General features: G+C 42.8%; 1 protein-coding gene across 3 annotated transcripts in view; it reads left to right on the forward strand.

Moving 5' to 3' along the window:
• The first annotated feature begins 5,202 nt into the window (after positions 1-5,202).
• The window catches only part of cacna2d2a (calcium channel, voltage-dependent, alpha 2/delta subunit 2a), a 191,878-nt gene continuing 181,575 nt past the window's right edge, over positions 5,203-15,505 (forward strand). For all 3 annotated transcript variants that reach the window (XM_052077097.1, XM_052077098.1, XM_052077099.1), the window contains exons 1-2: positions 5,203-5,743; positions 12,480-12,561. In XM_052077097.1, coding sequence (XP_051933057.1) covers positions 5,619-5,743; positions 12,480-12,561 — 207 coding nt within the window. In that variant the 5' untranslated portion in view covers positions 5,203-5,618. The remainder of the gene's footprint in view (positions 5,744-12,479; positions 12,562-15,505) is intronic.

Below are 15,505 nucleotides of genomic sequence, written 5' to 3' on the forward strand. Positions count from 1 at the left end.
TGATATATATTTTTTAATTTATCAAAAAAGACAATTTTTACTAAATCAGGTTAGACTTGAATCAAAAATATAAAATGGGAATTAATTTTTTGTTTTAATGAAATTTGTGTCTGTAGGTACTTTATGTTCTCTGACTGTACCCTAGGGGGCAGTATTACAATAAAAATACCGTTGGGATGAAAACGGTTCTGCTGTTAATAGCCTGTTAAGAAAATACAGTACAGTATTTGGCTACACTCTGGCATTGTTATTTTACCTCAAATGGGTGTTTGCTCGGGACAGACTGACGGACATTGCCGTCTCTAGTAGTGACCATAAAGCTGTGCAAGTAAAATTACACCACTTCAAAACTCGCTAAGCTTGATTGAGAGATGTTTGTTTTGCTCATACACATGGGAAACACTGCTCATTCCCTTTGAGAATGTTCATCCATCATTCATTTTCCGAACCACTTTATCCTCACTAGCAGCGGGTGGTGCTGGAGCCTATCACAGCTGTCTTCAGGCAGTGGGCGGGGGACACCCTGAATCGGTTTCTAGCCAATCGCAGGGCACACAAAAATGAACAACCATCCACACCCACACATGGGGACAATTTAGAGTGTTCAATCAGCCTGCCATGCATGTTTTTGGAATGTGTGAGGAAACCGGAGCACCCGGAGAAAACCCACGCAGGCCCGGGGAGAACATGCAAACTCCACACAGGGAGGCCAGAGCTGGAACTGAACCTGGTACCCCTGCACTGTGAAGTCGACCTGCTCACCACCGGAATATTGAGTGATTAAGGCTTGCTTAAATGGAAGAACGCAAGTCACGGTGGCTGTGAGACGGCAGAGATGTTCAGTGTGAGTCAGCCCGCCAACATTAGTCTTCTCAAGTCTTCTGTTATCAGTCATGTCACCATGGAAAGTACTGCCAGTAAATCCATCAATGATTGCTGTTTTTCTGCGTTTGTTGGGGAAGGAATGCAATACAACAGAATTTTTCAGAGGGATGCAGTTGCCCACATAAGTGGGGTACACACATACCAATAAATTGGCCTATTTTGAGCATGTTTTTTTACCATCAGCAAAAACCTGATTGCTCCAAAAGATTAGTCTGATGGATTATCCTATGGTGGCATATTGGTCGACTGGTTAGCAGAGCCACCTCACAATGCAGAGGTCATGGTTTTGATTCCAGGCCCGGGCCTTGTTTCGTGGGAAAAGTACCTGACTCCAATTGATTCGGGATATGCTCAGCCACGTGAAAGAAAATAGCAAGTACCGTGTTGATTTTGAGCATGATTCCAGGCACAAACACACAAACAAATAAATTGTCTTGGGCATCACGGTGGAAAATGGGTTAACACAGAAGTCCAGGTTTCATATCCGGTCTTGGGTCTTCCTGTGTGGAGTTGGCATGTTCTCCCTGTGTCTGCGTGGGTTTTCTCCGGGTACTTCGGTTTGCTCCCACACCCAGAAAACAAATATTGTCCCTAGGTCTGATTGTGAGCATGGATGGTTGTTTGTCTAGCGTGCCCTGCGATTGACAACCAGTTCATGGTGTACCCCACCGACTGCACAAAGACAGCTGGGATAGGTTGCACCACACCCCGCGACCCTAGTGAGGATAAATAGTGATTTATCCTCACTGATCTCCAATCAAAATTATAAAAGCTGGTCATTATTTATGACTGGAAATTATTTTTAATTGGGACGTGAAATGGAATGATCACCAATTCAGAACTGACCTGCTCCTGCTGTTGCTGGACAAATGACCCCATTTTTTACAAAGTACATCCCTGTAATTTCCAGCAGCCTCGGTGCCCTCTGGCACCATGCTGCCTCTCACAGGTCAGACTTGGTACTCTAGCATTATCCTGACTCACCTTTGTTGGTGGAAACATTACATTTAAGGTAAGCTGTTGTTAGTTATAGTCGCTGATGGTGTTCTGGTTCACTCACCTGACTTGTGTGCTGGCACTGTGGGTTCCTACTCAGTGATAGTGTGGATATGGCTGTTTGTCTCTATATGTGCCCTGCGATGACTGGCGATCAGCTCAGGGTGACGTCTGCCTTCTGCCCGAAGTCAGCTGGGATCGGCTCCAGCAACTCCCAGTGATCCTGTTCAGGATAAGTGGTGTTGAAAATGGATGTGTTGGTTATGTTGAGTACATCACATATAATTAGAGCTGTAAAATCACGGTTGATTTTTATATTTATTTTTTTGTCATCGTGCGGTGCCTCACATTAAATCAGCACATATTGCACTTGAGTATTTCTCTAAAATGATTCCCCCAGGGAGTGGAAGGAGGAGGTTTCTTTTATTTCACATTTCACTTCTTGTGGGGGGGGGGGGGGGGGGGGGTGGAGCAGCAAGCGTTCTGACTTGGCATGCATGTTGTCTGTGTACACAGGCGGTGGGGGGACAGCTGTCGTAGATCTTTGGTTTGTTTTTGAACTCCTGCTGAGGTCTTTGCTGTGCTTTGTCGTCTCTTCCAAAACAATTTCCCTCGTTCTTGTCAGGGTGCGGACAGAAGTGCTGTGCGGCAAACCTGCAGATTGCTGTGTGGCTTTCTTTTGCTACTTTGCACACATATGCACACACATACATAATATGCACACGGCATAAAGACACACTTGTCAGGGGAGGGGACAAAACCATTGTGAACAGTTTTTTTTTTTAATAGATAGATTAAAGAGAGAGGCCTGCCCGGTAGTCCAGTGGTGAGCACGTCGGCTTCACAGTGCAGAGGTACCGGGTTCGATTCCAGCTCCAGCCTCCCTGTGTGGAGTTTGCATGTTCTTCCCGGACCTGCATGGGTTTTCTCTGGGTGCTCCGGTTTCCTCCCACATTCCAAAAACATGCGTGGGAAGCTGATTGAACACTCTAAATTCTCCCTAGGTGTGAGTGTGAGTGCAAATGGTTGTTCGTTTCTGTGTGCCCTGCGATTGGCTGGCAACCGATTCAGGGTGTCCCCCGCCTACTGCCCGAAGACAGCTGGGATAGGCTCCAGCACCCCCCGCGACCCTAGTGAGCATCAAGCGGCTCGGAAGATGAATGAATGAATGATGAATGAATGAGATTAAAGAGATAAATGATAAAATATAAACACTGAGTACTTCTCTCAGTGGAAGTAAAGAAATACTCCGCTTTTACAGTTTTTTTGCTATTGTTGTCCGTGGAAATATGGCTGCCAGATTTGGTGAACAAAGCTATTTGTCAACATCATGGTGTCTGTTTCCCATGAACCTTTCTATTTTGTCCTACAGCTATATTATTGAACTCGCAGGGCAGGAGCAAAAAAAAAAAAAATATATATATAGAGATATATATCTATATCTCTATATATATATACTATATTTCCTCATTCAGTGCCCAGGGGCATTTCTTCACATTGCTGCGGATTGTTAGTAATTTATTGAAAGTATTGCATCTATTTCTGCAGTCTTAGCAGAAAATTGTTAAGTTCCATGTTACAATGGGGAATGTTTTGGATCAGTGTCTTGGTTAGCATTAGCATGAGTGATCCCGAGGTTTGAGTGGTCCTAGCACAGATCAAGATGGAACAAAATGTCTCTCATGCAAATACTGTAAAGAACATGTCATGTACGGGTTTCATTTCTATGGAGGCCAGGGGCGTAGCTCGTGTGATGCAGCAGATACTTGTTCTTGGTCTGAAGGGAAAAGCCCCACTTGAAGACCTAGTCAAAACATGGTGAACAATTTCACTCATGGAGGCAGCACTTTATCACCATATTACTGATTTACCCTCGTGAGTTGGTGCAGCAGAACAGTACCAGTATTTAACAGTATATATAACAGTATTTTTCATAATACGTTCAATTTAAATGGATGACGCACCATATGGAGTCTCTCCTATTCGAGAGTAGGCTTCTAAATGGCATAAACAAACAGCTGATAATGGTAGCGATGCACCAGTCTTGGAAAGGGTGGGATGCGCGGGGCTCGACTTCATGCTGAATTAGATCTACTCTCAGGATTTCCGTGTATCTCTTCCAAGCCCCCCCCCCCACCCCACCCATTGTTTGCCCTTAAAGGCAACAGCATCGGATTTGTATCCAGGGGAAATTTGGTGCTGCGAAAATGTACGAGCATAACATAAGCTTATGTTTATTCAGGGCCTCCTGTTTATGAGAAACAAAGAGACGTGCCCGGCCTGCCCTTCTGTTATGTTACATGTGAAGAGCCCAGCCTCAATAGATGATGACAGCGCGGTAGCTAATGCAGCAACATTGCTAATTCCCCCTCGTACTCCATTTCATCCAAATCGGATATCTTAGAACTGGAATCGGAAACCGTTCAAGTATACAAATTATTTCTTGTGAATTTCTGACTGACCTCAACAATACACAACTTCTTATTGTGAAAATACAATTTTTATGATTTGAAAATTTGCAAATTTGCAACATTCTACTTGTGCATACAACTAGTGCATTCATCTTGTAAAATTCCAACATGATTCGGAAACATACGACTTATCTTGAAAAATATATCTACTGGTATATTTTGGAAATGTCCGACATTTTCACTCAAATATAAAACTGGATATTAAAACAAAATCAAACGAATGGAGTGAATCAATAACAGTGCTACTTCGAATTGCTGTCTCTGTCAACTCTGCTGTCTTCTGATGTTTGCCCACCACCGCGATATCACACTGGTTGGCTATCACTAGTTTGTTACTCTGGATCTGGATGTCCAACAAGATCTTGCCCGTTGTTCTCAACCACCTTTGGAGGTCTCTGCCATCTTGATTCTGTGACTTCTAGTCCATATTTGGTACAGATGTTACAGTACACTATTCCTGCTACATGGTCATGCGGCTCGATAATTGCCATGTCTGCCAGCATCTTACAGACTGCTGTGATATGCTGTACTGTCTTTGGGGCTTCCTTGCACAGTCGGCACCTTAGGTCGTGTCTAATGTGGCAGACGCCGCTTCTATTGAGCTTGTGTTCGGAGCTTGTTATTTTTTTCAAAATTAGAAAATATATTCTATTTAGAATGCAACTTCAAATTTTTCAAGTATGACTTTTTGAATGCACTTGAGAAGATGCATTCCAGATAACGTCACTGCATTGTGTAAGGTTTTATTTTGAATGCTGCCCGCCGGAAGCAGTTGACATGCTATCCCACTTGACTCTCGCGTCGGCTTCGCAGGAGCCAGCTGTGGAGGAGAGAGGGAGGGAGAGAGAAACGGAGAGAGAGAGAGAGAGAGAGAGAGAGAGAGAGCAAGAGAGAACGAATATGCACGGCGGCGGCAGCGAGGGAGGGAGGAGAGCGTAAAGCGTAAATAGGTGCACATCGTCACCATCATCATCGTCGGCAGAGGAGCATCTTCCTCTTCCTCATCCACATCTCCACCGCCAAGGAGTGACATTCTCTCTCCCGGATAGCAGCATAAGAGTCCTCAAGCCCCTCTCGTCCATCCACCAGCTCCCGGCGCGCACTTTCTTTCCCCCCTCCCTTCCGCCTCTCTCCCGACTGGGTTTATTCTTAGCTCGGCTGTAGGAGACTGTTGTCCCCCCCAGACCCACCAACCCACGGCACCCTTCCGTCGGCGTGCGTCCTCCCGGCCCTTGGGCTTATTTTTCCCACTTTGTTGAATATTTTATGGGGAAAATGGCGATCGGAGCCCCGTCGTACGGCGCGCTGTGCCTCCTGTGCATCCAAACTGCACTTCTCTTGTGCGTGTCCACGCCGACCGCCGGGACGCACCACTTCCCGCAGCACTACACGTAAGTAGCAGGCTCTTCATTTTGGGGAGCTCGGGAGGGAAGTAGGACAGGTGGCCCCGAGAACGCACGCCTTGCTCGTGTGCACCAGCACGCAACTTCCGTCTGTGATGCTGCATATTATATTACAAATATGCACGACGCCACTTGGTTGTGATAACGCGTCTCGTGTTTGTTATCGTGGCCTGGCAATAACGCGGAACGTTTTTTTTTTTTTTACGTGGCGAATGATTACAAACATTATTTGGATTCTATTACATGACAGCAGAGGGACATGATCGATGCATTCATACCCCAGGATGCACCCACTCAGAGCAGATGAGTCTAGTCGCATCAAGAAACTTCAAATTGAGCAATAACATCTCATACTTTGCTATGATTCAGCTCAATTCAATACCACAACTTCCTCCTCCAATGAACTTGGAAAAAACTGTACTATACAATATGTGAAAATAAATAATGTAAAAAAGTCTAAATATTTTACAAGTAATGTATTTAAAATAATATATTCGATTAAAGTATAACTAAGAAATTGCAGTGTCTTCCGATTAGCACATCTGCCTCAGTGTCCCAAGATTCTGGGTTAGATTCTCGGCTTGACGAAGGCGACTCGATCTTGCTTCATTGTGCTCAAACACACAAGGTATAAGGTCAGTGCAATTTATAAAGCAAATAAACATCTCGTCTGCCTCACAGTCAAGTCTTCCCCGTCCTTGTGCGGGTTCTCTCCGGCTCCCTCCCACATCCCAAAACATGCATGTTAGGTTGGTGACTCTAAATGTCCATAGATGTGAGTGTGAGCGCTTGTTTGTCAAGATGTCCTCTGTGATTGGCTGGCGTCCACTCCAGGGGTGTATGCAGCCTCTTCCCTGCAGTCAGGTGGGATAGACCCCAGCTCACTTGTGACCCTATGAGGTCAAGCACTGCTGATGAATGCATAAATAGTAAATATGATTTACATTTGCCCAATTGTTGCCCCCCTCCTCTCCCGTCCCACTGTTCGACTTACCTGATGCATCCCCTCCGTGCCTGCCCTTAATGAAGCCTGTCTGCATCCTCTGAGGCTTTGTTATTGAGATGATCAAGGTGACTTTGAAGGCGGCATCACTTACCATTCACTGACGATTAACTCCAAACTGCCGTTAATGGTGCCATTTATTTGACCTACGAAGTCCCTGCGTTTAAAAAAAAAAAGGAAAAAAAGCCCGATGTGCTGAGTGAAATATTCCTACGTTTCAGTTAATTTGCGATGATTCATCTCAATCAAGTTTTGTTGTTGTTTATTTTTGTTTAAAAATATTGAGATGTTTTTGTCGGTGTGACTGCAGCCGGGTACAGGTTCCACTGCCCAATTCCAATTTAATACCCATATTGGATTTTATTGGATCGTCTATTTCCATTTAAGTTTCAAGTGACACATATCGCATATGGCTGTATACATTCTACAAGATCAAATTGTAAATTAAACGAGGGTACCTTCACCTCACATCACTGGCCAATATGTCCTCAGGTTTTCTTCCTCATTTAATAGTGAACACACTTCTGATTTTGCATATTTACGCTGTATGTAATGATTAGAGGCAGCCCGGTGGTCCAGTGGTTTGCGCGTCAACCTCACAGTGAAGAGGTACCGGGTTCAATTTCAGCTGCAGCCTCCTTGTGTGGAGTTTGCATGTTGTTCCTGGGCCTGCGTGGGTTTTCTCCGGGTACTCCGGTTTCCTCCCACATTCCAAAAACATGCATGGCAGGCTGGTTCAGCACTCTAAATTGTCCCTAGGAGTGAGTGTGAGCGCGGATGGTTGTTCGTCTCCCCCGCCTACTGCCCGAAGACGGCTGGGATAGACTTCAGCACCCCCTGCCACCCTTGTGAGTGAGGATAAAGCGGATCGGAAAATGGATGGATGGATGGATGGATGGATGTAATGATTAGACTAATTCTCAAATTGGGATTGAAATTTATAGCTATGCATACAGTCCAGTGACACTTGCCGAATGCCCAAGTGCGCCACTGGGGGCAGTTTTAGCCACGCCCAAATCAGGATGAAAAGAAATGGTGAAAAAACATTTAAACACTGTATCTACACAGTTTAGTTCTGCAAAGTGCTTAGTGCATGTAATATATGTATTATTAATCAAGAAATACTCTTAAAATGAGTCCTACAGTACTTAAGAAAAAAACTAAAACCTCAAGGAATTTCTCTGCCTTTGGTTCGCGTTTATTTGGTGTCTACCATTGGGAAGACAAGTCATGTCAGCCGTAGAAACCATTTTACGTGTTTTCCTGACGGGAAGTTGATAGTTGGATCCCAGTATGAGTTTAAATTGCATCACAAACTGTTGCCACCAACATTAACGCAACTTCATTCTAAAACCATGTCACTACTTAAGGATGCTAAAAAAACTCTAGTTAAATACTCTGACATTTTATGATACACTGCTTGTTGCCAGTGTTAGCAGCTAGCCGCTAAGCCCAAATTCACACTCAGGCCAACACATGTTTCTGGAGCAGAAAATACAGTTAGCTGATATGCAGTATAATTTAAGAACAAAAATGTCAATTATCTAAAAATGAAAATCAATTGGTCATTCATTCTGAAGTGAAATGTTTTATTTTCTGTTGTGCATTTATAATTGTTAATTAATCAAGCAAAGGGATGTATATTTTTAAAATATTGTTATATGAATACTCAATTATTTGATCATATTTTGTGTAGGCTATCCAAATACCCAAATATTCAGTCGCCGCCGCCCTCGACAGAAATCTACGATTTTACTTTAGAGGGACTTTAAGCACGTGGTACAATATATTTGCATTTAATCTTTCAGACTCAATCAGTGGAAGGTATGTGACCAAAATATGGCGTGGAGTATGACTCGCAGGCTGAATTACGTGTGCTGCTCTGACCCCTGACGCATTATGGGGGACTTGGTGCAAAGGAAGAGCCCGAGCCCGTCTGCCGTCTCAGCTCTGAGGTGCTTATAAGCTTGCAAGCTGGCTAGCTCCTCTCATTGGTGGGACATGTTTCAATCACCGGATGCTTTCAGCAAATATATTTTACGTAGACATAAGAAAGATTTGTGTCTGTGATTGACAGCAGTTGACGTGATTGTCTTCAGCAACTTCAGCGGACACCCCTAAAGCAGAGACGGTGCCTTCATTTCTGATGATTTTGAAGCCTCATATTAGATACTAAGGTTTAGATATGATACGTGTGTGTGTGTATATTTATAATTCCAAATTGGCAGGGTTGTTAACTCATTCACTCCCAACGACGTTTTTAAACGTATTTTCAGATTAGGTCCAGAATTGGCTGGTACTGAATGAGTTAATGACATTCGTGTCTGATGTGCATGTAATTTTCAAGAAATGTTTTATTTTCACTTTTCACGAGTCAGGCAAAAATGAAGTAAAACTTTTTATCTTTAAATGCTTGACTGGTGATAGATAGGGAACAGGATATCTTGCTAAAATTGATTAATCCTGCAGAACTAGTTTTTAGAATGCCAACAGAACAGTAAAATGCCAAACAAACAAACAAAAAGAAGAATTAATCCTTTAGATGCTGACTGAGATAATCATTTGGCACATGACGATGGTTTGAAATCCGTTTTTTGTTTGAGACCTTTTTGGATTTGAACTGAATCTGTAGATTTTGTAGGTTCCGATGTATTCACGCTTCTTCTCATTCAACTTCCTAGTCGATTAAAAAGAATAGATTAGTGTGCCTGTTGTGTATGTGTGAAGCCGATGTCTAATGGTGCCGTCTCCACCTCCAGACAGGCTTCTCCCCTTTAAATAAACATCATTGGCAAATTTATGCATCGTATTGATTTGGACTAAATTCATTAATTTTCATGACATTGATTTTTGCTTAATGATAGCTCATCATAAATGAATACCGTATGTGTTGTCAGAGATTACTGGCAATTACACAGTCGCCCTCATAATGCAGCAGAACCTTCCTCAAAAGTCAATCAAACCTTGTTGGTCAAAGTTTTATCACAAAACAGCAAATACCAGGAACATTCAGCTCACTGAGCATGGTGAGGATTAGCTCCACAAATGCCATTTCTTTGGATTTGTCTGATAGTTACGAGTGATGGCAAAGCGGCAGAGTAAATCGCCATTTACAAGCAGAAATAGTTTTTCCATACTAATATTAATGAGAGACACTATTTTTTGCAATACTTAAAAATACCAAAAGATTGGGGATCATTCTGCCAACCTCTTCATGTTGGGTCATCATCATGCGTCTGTCGGGCTGAACTTTTCATTTTATTAGACTTTATTTATTAGACTTCGATATTTCTTTCTTGACAATTCAAAATGTAAGACTGCTACTTCTCAAGCATAAACATTGCCTGTTAAGATTTTGGGATGGGAAGACGTGGGAACAAATTCAATGTGAATTATTTAGGAAACACAACTTGTTCCAAGAACAAAAACAAGTTTGCACTCCCGCAGGTTTCTTTTCTCTCGTGTTGCAGCCTGATTTCGATTCAGCATATCGGTCTTTATTTTTTGTCTCTGGTTGAAATCTGATGTTCAAAACCGCCATTTGTCCTCAGTGTCACACGAACAACTAATCAGTATGTTATTATCTCTTCGGAATAGTTTTGGGAACTTTTTCTTGAAATTGAAGGAATAAACAGGAATAAAACAGGCCACAAATCGGGAAATATTGTACCTGAACCCAGAACCACAACGAGAAGTTTTTTTCATGTGTTTGGTACGGCAAGCATTAATAGTTTTCCCTGTTAGCCTTCACGTCGTTCAGTTTGTTCCCAGGCTGCCTGCTGCTTTAAATCATCGCAGTAGCGTGTTGATCCATTAAGTAATTTGTTACTTGCTGCGAGATGCGCACTGGCGATCACCATCCCTTTGATCTGCTAATTCCGAATTTGGCGGCCGCCGTCTGATGGAGATCAGCTCCGTGCTCCCTACTCGGGGGGGGCATTTCTGTCCGACCCAAGCAGTTTTATTGCAGAGATGCTGATGGCAGCCCATCCTGCAAGTGCTGGGCAGATATGTGCATGCATAAGGGGGATAGTGGGTGGCTGGGGAGGGTTGGTGGTGCTGATGACAAGACCATGCATTAGCAGATAAGAAGGTCAAGGGACCAGTGGTGGGGCACCAACCACTTAGGTAGGCTACATGCCAAAAATTACTCTCTCTTACTCGCTGATGTGGGGCTTTCCCTCCCAATGCATTAAAGAAGCTGTTGTAAGTGTTTGTTGTGCATACCCTGAGGACTTCAGGTTGGCGCAACAGCTTCAGAATGCCCCCCCCCCCCCCGCATTACTCTGTAAATCACGAGAAAATCTTTGTCATGAATTAGGATAATTAGGACTGAAGCGAGGTACTTTAAAAAGAAAATATTCAACTGTTTATCTTATCTGTTCGTTGTATATTTGGATAGAAATTGATTTTGCATTATTATGCACAATAGCATCTGCATGTGTGGTGTAAGTATTATTTTCGCCCACTTCGGGTCACCATCCTCACATTCTATTTTAGTGTCTGTGACTTTTGAGTGCATACGGCTTTAGAAGGCGGGTTCTGGCTTGAGGAGTGTCAGGGAATGAAAAATGGCAATTCATTTGAATTACAGATGTGTTTTTTTATATTGTCCTCTTTAAGATTCATTCATTTATCTTGTGTTGGCTACGGAGTACATGCTGTTGTGGTACACATTGCACTTAATCTTCTTGAACTGTGAAATGATCCCAAACGTTGGGCATTTTGTCTTTTATGTACTCTTTCCTCTTGGCTTGCTGCCATTCACTGCACCAACTTATTTCGCGAAGTGTACTGCAGTAACATTAGACGGCACGGAAAAGTTATTCCTGCGAAATATTTTTTTTCAAACTTTTTTTATTTTTATGATTGCGTTATTCACATTAATCAAGCTCAATCACAGAACAAGTTTAGCTCTTAAATGAAGGTACCACTGAATGTACAGTACTTTCTGCACTGAGGCGACTCAAAAAGTATTGTTCGTAATTCCGCATGCTTTTTGAAGTGGTTATTTTATTGTGAGGCAGAATTCATGGCGCTCAGTATTTTGTCCCTCAATGCCCAGTGCAAATGTTGACTGATTACAGTCGTGTCCTGAAGGCGGTTTGAATAGCTAATTAGGGGCTAATGGGATTGCCCCCCTAAACAGGGAAAATAATTGAGAGTATGAGACATCAATGTCACAGTTGAGGGAAGCGACAGTGGTCAACATGCGTGCCTCTAAATTCTGAAGTTCTGGGTTGAATATCTACCTTGGCCTTCCTGTGCACAGTATGCTAAAAACTGAAGAAATATACTCACGTTAGGAAAGTAAAAAAAAGCTAAACTACAAAAACTCCATAGCTGGCAATGTAAATGTGAGTACCGTAGTTGTCTGTATGTGCCCCGTGATTGATTGCCGACCAGTCCAAAGTGTACCCCACCTCTCGCCTAAAGTCAGCTGGGATAGGCGCATGCTTACCCCTTGATTCTAATGAGGACAAACCTTGTAGAAGAAGACGGATAGATTTTCACATTGAACCATCTTAACTGCTCCTTCACAAAATGGAACATCATTGCTGTGTTCTGGATCTGCCACTAATGCTGACGCCAATGCAGGAGACACACTCTGGCTTGAACATTGCCACCCTTACTTGCCTACAGCGAGAAACCCAACGAATGACGCGCTCAGGTGCTAATGTGAATTGATTCACATTGAAAATGTTCCATCTTCTTCTCCAGAATGATTCACTGGGCTGCACGCATCGAGAAGGAGCTGGAAAAAGTTCTGCAGCACGTCACCGGGACTCAACAATTGAGATCGGTGAGTAGACGTCACGTTTTCAACATCTTGCGTTATTAAAAGTACCGGAGTATGTGTATGTGTATGTGTGTGCGTGTAAAGTGTTATTTGAATGATTACGGCTGCCTCCCTGCATGAGCCTGTACGTGTAGCAGATGGCTGAGGCGAGCTGTGATTGGTGCTATTTACACATGTATTCGCTGTGCTTGTCGGTTTTAAAATACACTCCGAAATGAATCTTTCATTTTGGCCATGGCGTGTGACTGTGCTTTAGTCTCCTGTATATGATCTGGTAGTGTCTAGCATGCTGGTGGCAGCAATGATAGGTCGCAGTAAGTGAGTTTGGGAGGATGCTGGAGTGAAGGTGAAAGGCAGTTACTGGATGGACACTGACGCGCTGTATATTTGTGCCCAGCAAAAGTCTTACGCACCTAGTGGCATAAATCTGCACATGGGCGGATGAGACTAGTTTTGGTCAGTTTAGTCAGTTGTGTGGGTGAACACAGACACTTGCAGTGTAAATGATTGTTCTGTTAGGCAGGGCGATCACAGATCACTGCTGTGAAGTGGGCACTTTAATCTTTTATTGTTGGTTTTCAACCATTTATTTAGGGACAGTTTTTATTTCACTTGTGTGCAATACAATTCAATTGAATCATTGTTTAAGTACATTTTGGAAAAAAATCCCCTAGATTTATGTGAGGTGTTAATGTTCAAACTGTGCATAGATGTTAGAGTGGATTACAATATTAAAAATACCGCTTAGGAATAAAACCTCTGCCTCATTTTTGATGAACACTTAGGTCCACTACACTATGGTAGTTTATTTATTGACTACTTTTATACATGACATGACAGACAATTTGTTTTGAATTACTTGTGTCGCAGTAATTATTTTCAGAATTTTGACAGATTCAATTTTCATAACTCTGCCCGCGCGTTGAGTTTTTCTGCCCGTGATTTGGCAGCTTGGCTCGGTGTAAATCTGCCATTCCCGGTTGTACTACACAGAAACACTGTGAAATTCAAAAGCTAAGCAGTCAGAGCTGCCATGTCGGCACAGATTAGCGTTCGCTATTCACGAGTGAAAATACAATCTGATTTTATACAATGCGATGCTCAATGGTCGTTTGTTTTGTTCTTATCATCCTGGGCTAAAAGCAACTAGCTGCCATGTGATGACCCAGAGTACCAAAGCTTTACTCTGAATTGGCCCCACAGTCAATTAGGGCGTGGTATGCAGTGGATTCAGTTTCATTTACACTGCAAGTGTCTGACGTTTCCTCTGTGGCCTCAAGCCAACAATTCATGGCCGTTCAAATGATGCCAGTGTCTCGTGACATCCGGGGCGCTGCATTGTCTGCAGGTCTTGTGCACGTTGTCCATATGGTTGTGCGTGTGCACACAACAGGGCATTTATTAAGATCTTTAACGAGAATCATCACGCGGTGTGCTAAATGGGCCAGCGCGCTTAGGATAGACGTTTGAGAAATGGTTGTCTAGCCATACATGTGCCTGGTAGAAAGTTTTCCAGGCTACAAACCAGATCATTCCCTCTTTATTAGCTCATTTTCCCATTTCTTGTGCTTATTTTCTTCTCACATAATGAATTCCTCTAAATTGTGTTACAGCTATAGTTTGTTGTTGATAGGAATAGAGAGCAGAGTCGGATGTGGTCTGTTTAGGTCCCACTGCTGAGATCTTTTGGGGCGTGAGTGGCAATGGGTTGACAACAGTATTGGAAGACTCTCAAGAACCTCAAATGAATTTACATTCATTAAAAAAAAGGCCTATCACATATACCACAAAAAAAGGTAGTAATTGACATCCTCCTTGCTTAATTAATTGCTTAAACACTAAATATACCATGAACTGTGATACTTTGCGGCCATTTTGTGGCATCTTTAGTGTGTTAGACAGTTTGCAAAAACTGTAAACAGGTGACTTTTCAGTGAGAACATGTTTAAAATGTAAATTTGTGTAGGCATTGATTCGGCTCCTGAGGTCTGATAGAAAACCACAAACTCTAATCACTTTGACAAACATAGCAATGAGCAGTTTTCAGAGGTATTTAACTGGGCTTCAGTTTTTAAGTATTATTCCAATGGCAGTGACGTAACCCGGGTTTATACGTAAGGAAAATCGTGTAAACCATCACTAACCTATGCTGAGCAAATGAGGTAGCAAATGCCTTATGGACATAAATATAAAACAAGTCAATGAAAAATAGTAAATATGGTACCGTTGTAAGATGAGGACTTCCTGTTATGTTGAGAACTGTGTTGTCATTTCCAGTGGCGTGCCAACTGCTGTGCATCATACCGTTTTGATATTTGGGTCACCAAAAAAAATAAAGAAATTATATACTTGCATATACTCCCTTGAGGGTGTTCAGTTTCACTGTCTTGTTTATTTCTTTACATGCAATCCAGACTCTAGTTCACTCACTCACACGCTCGCACTAACTCAGCGAGATCAGAGTCGTGTGAAGCTCCCTCAAAATTTGTTGCTTTGGCACCACCCTGAAGGGCACCGCGACCTTCTTCAGCAAGGGAACTGCTGCCCATTCTGCCATCACTTCCTGGAAAAAGTCCACATAAACAATCGACTAGCCATATTTAGACCAACGTTTAGATAACCGCCACTCACTGGTGAGATTGTTGCTGCGAACGTGGCTTGCAATCAAGGGGGTCACAGCAGGATCTGGAAGATGGCACATACAGATGAAACTGCACAATTCATGTGACTTTTCTCTATGCCTAAAGGATTAGGATTCAGGGTTGAAAAGTAATCCAGTATCTGCACAACTACCTTTCGCATTCAGTAAAATAATGTTTTTTTTTTTAATACAGTGCACTCCGCTTAATAGAACTCCGGTTAATAGAGTAATCCGCTTAATAGAGCAAAAGGCTCTGGAACGGATTTGCCTAATGCAATTTCCTATAAAGATACTCCGCTTAGTAGA

This window comes from Hippocampus zosterae, chromosome 9 (assembly GCF_025434085.1).
Source record: "Hippocampus zosterae strain Florida chromosome 9, ASM2543408v3, whole genome shotgun sequence".
Classification (NCBI taxonomy): domain Eukaryota; kingdom Metazoa; phylum Chordata; class Actinopteri; order Syngnathiformes; family Syngnathidae; genus Hippocampus; species Hippocampus zosterae.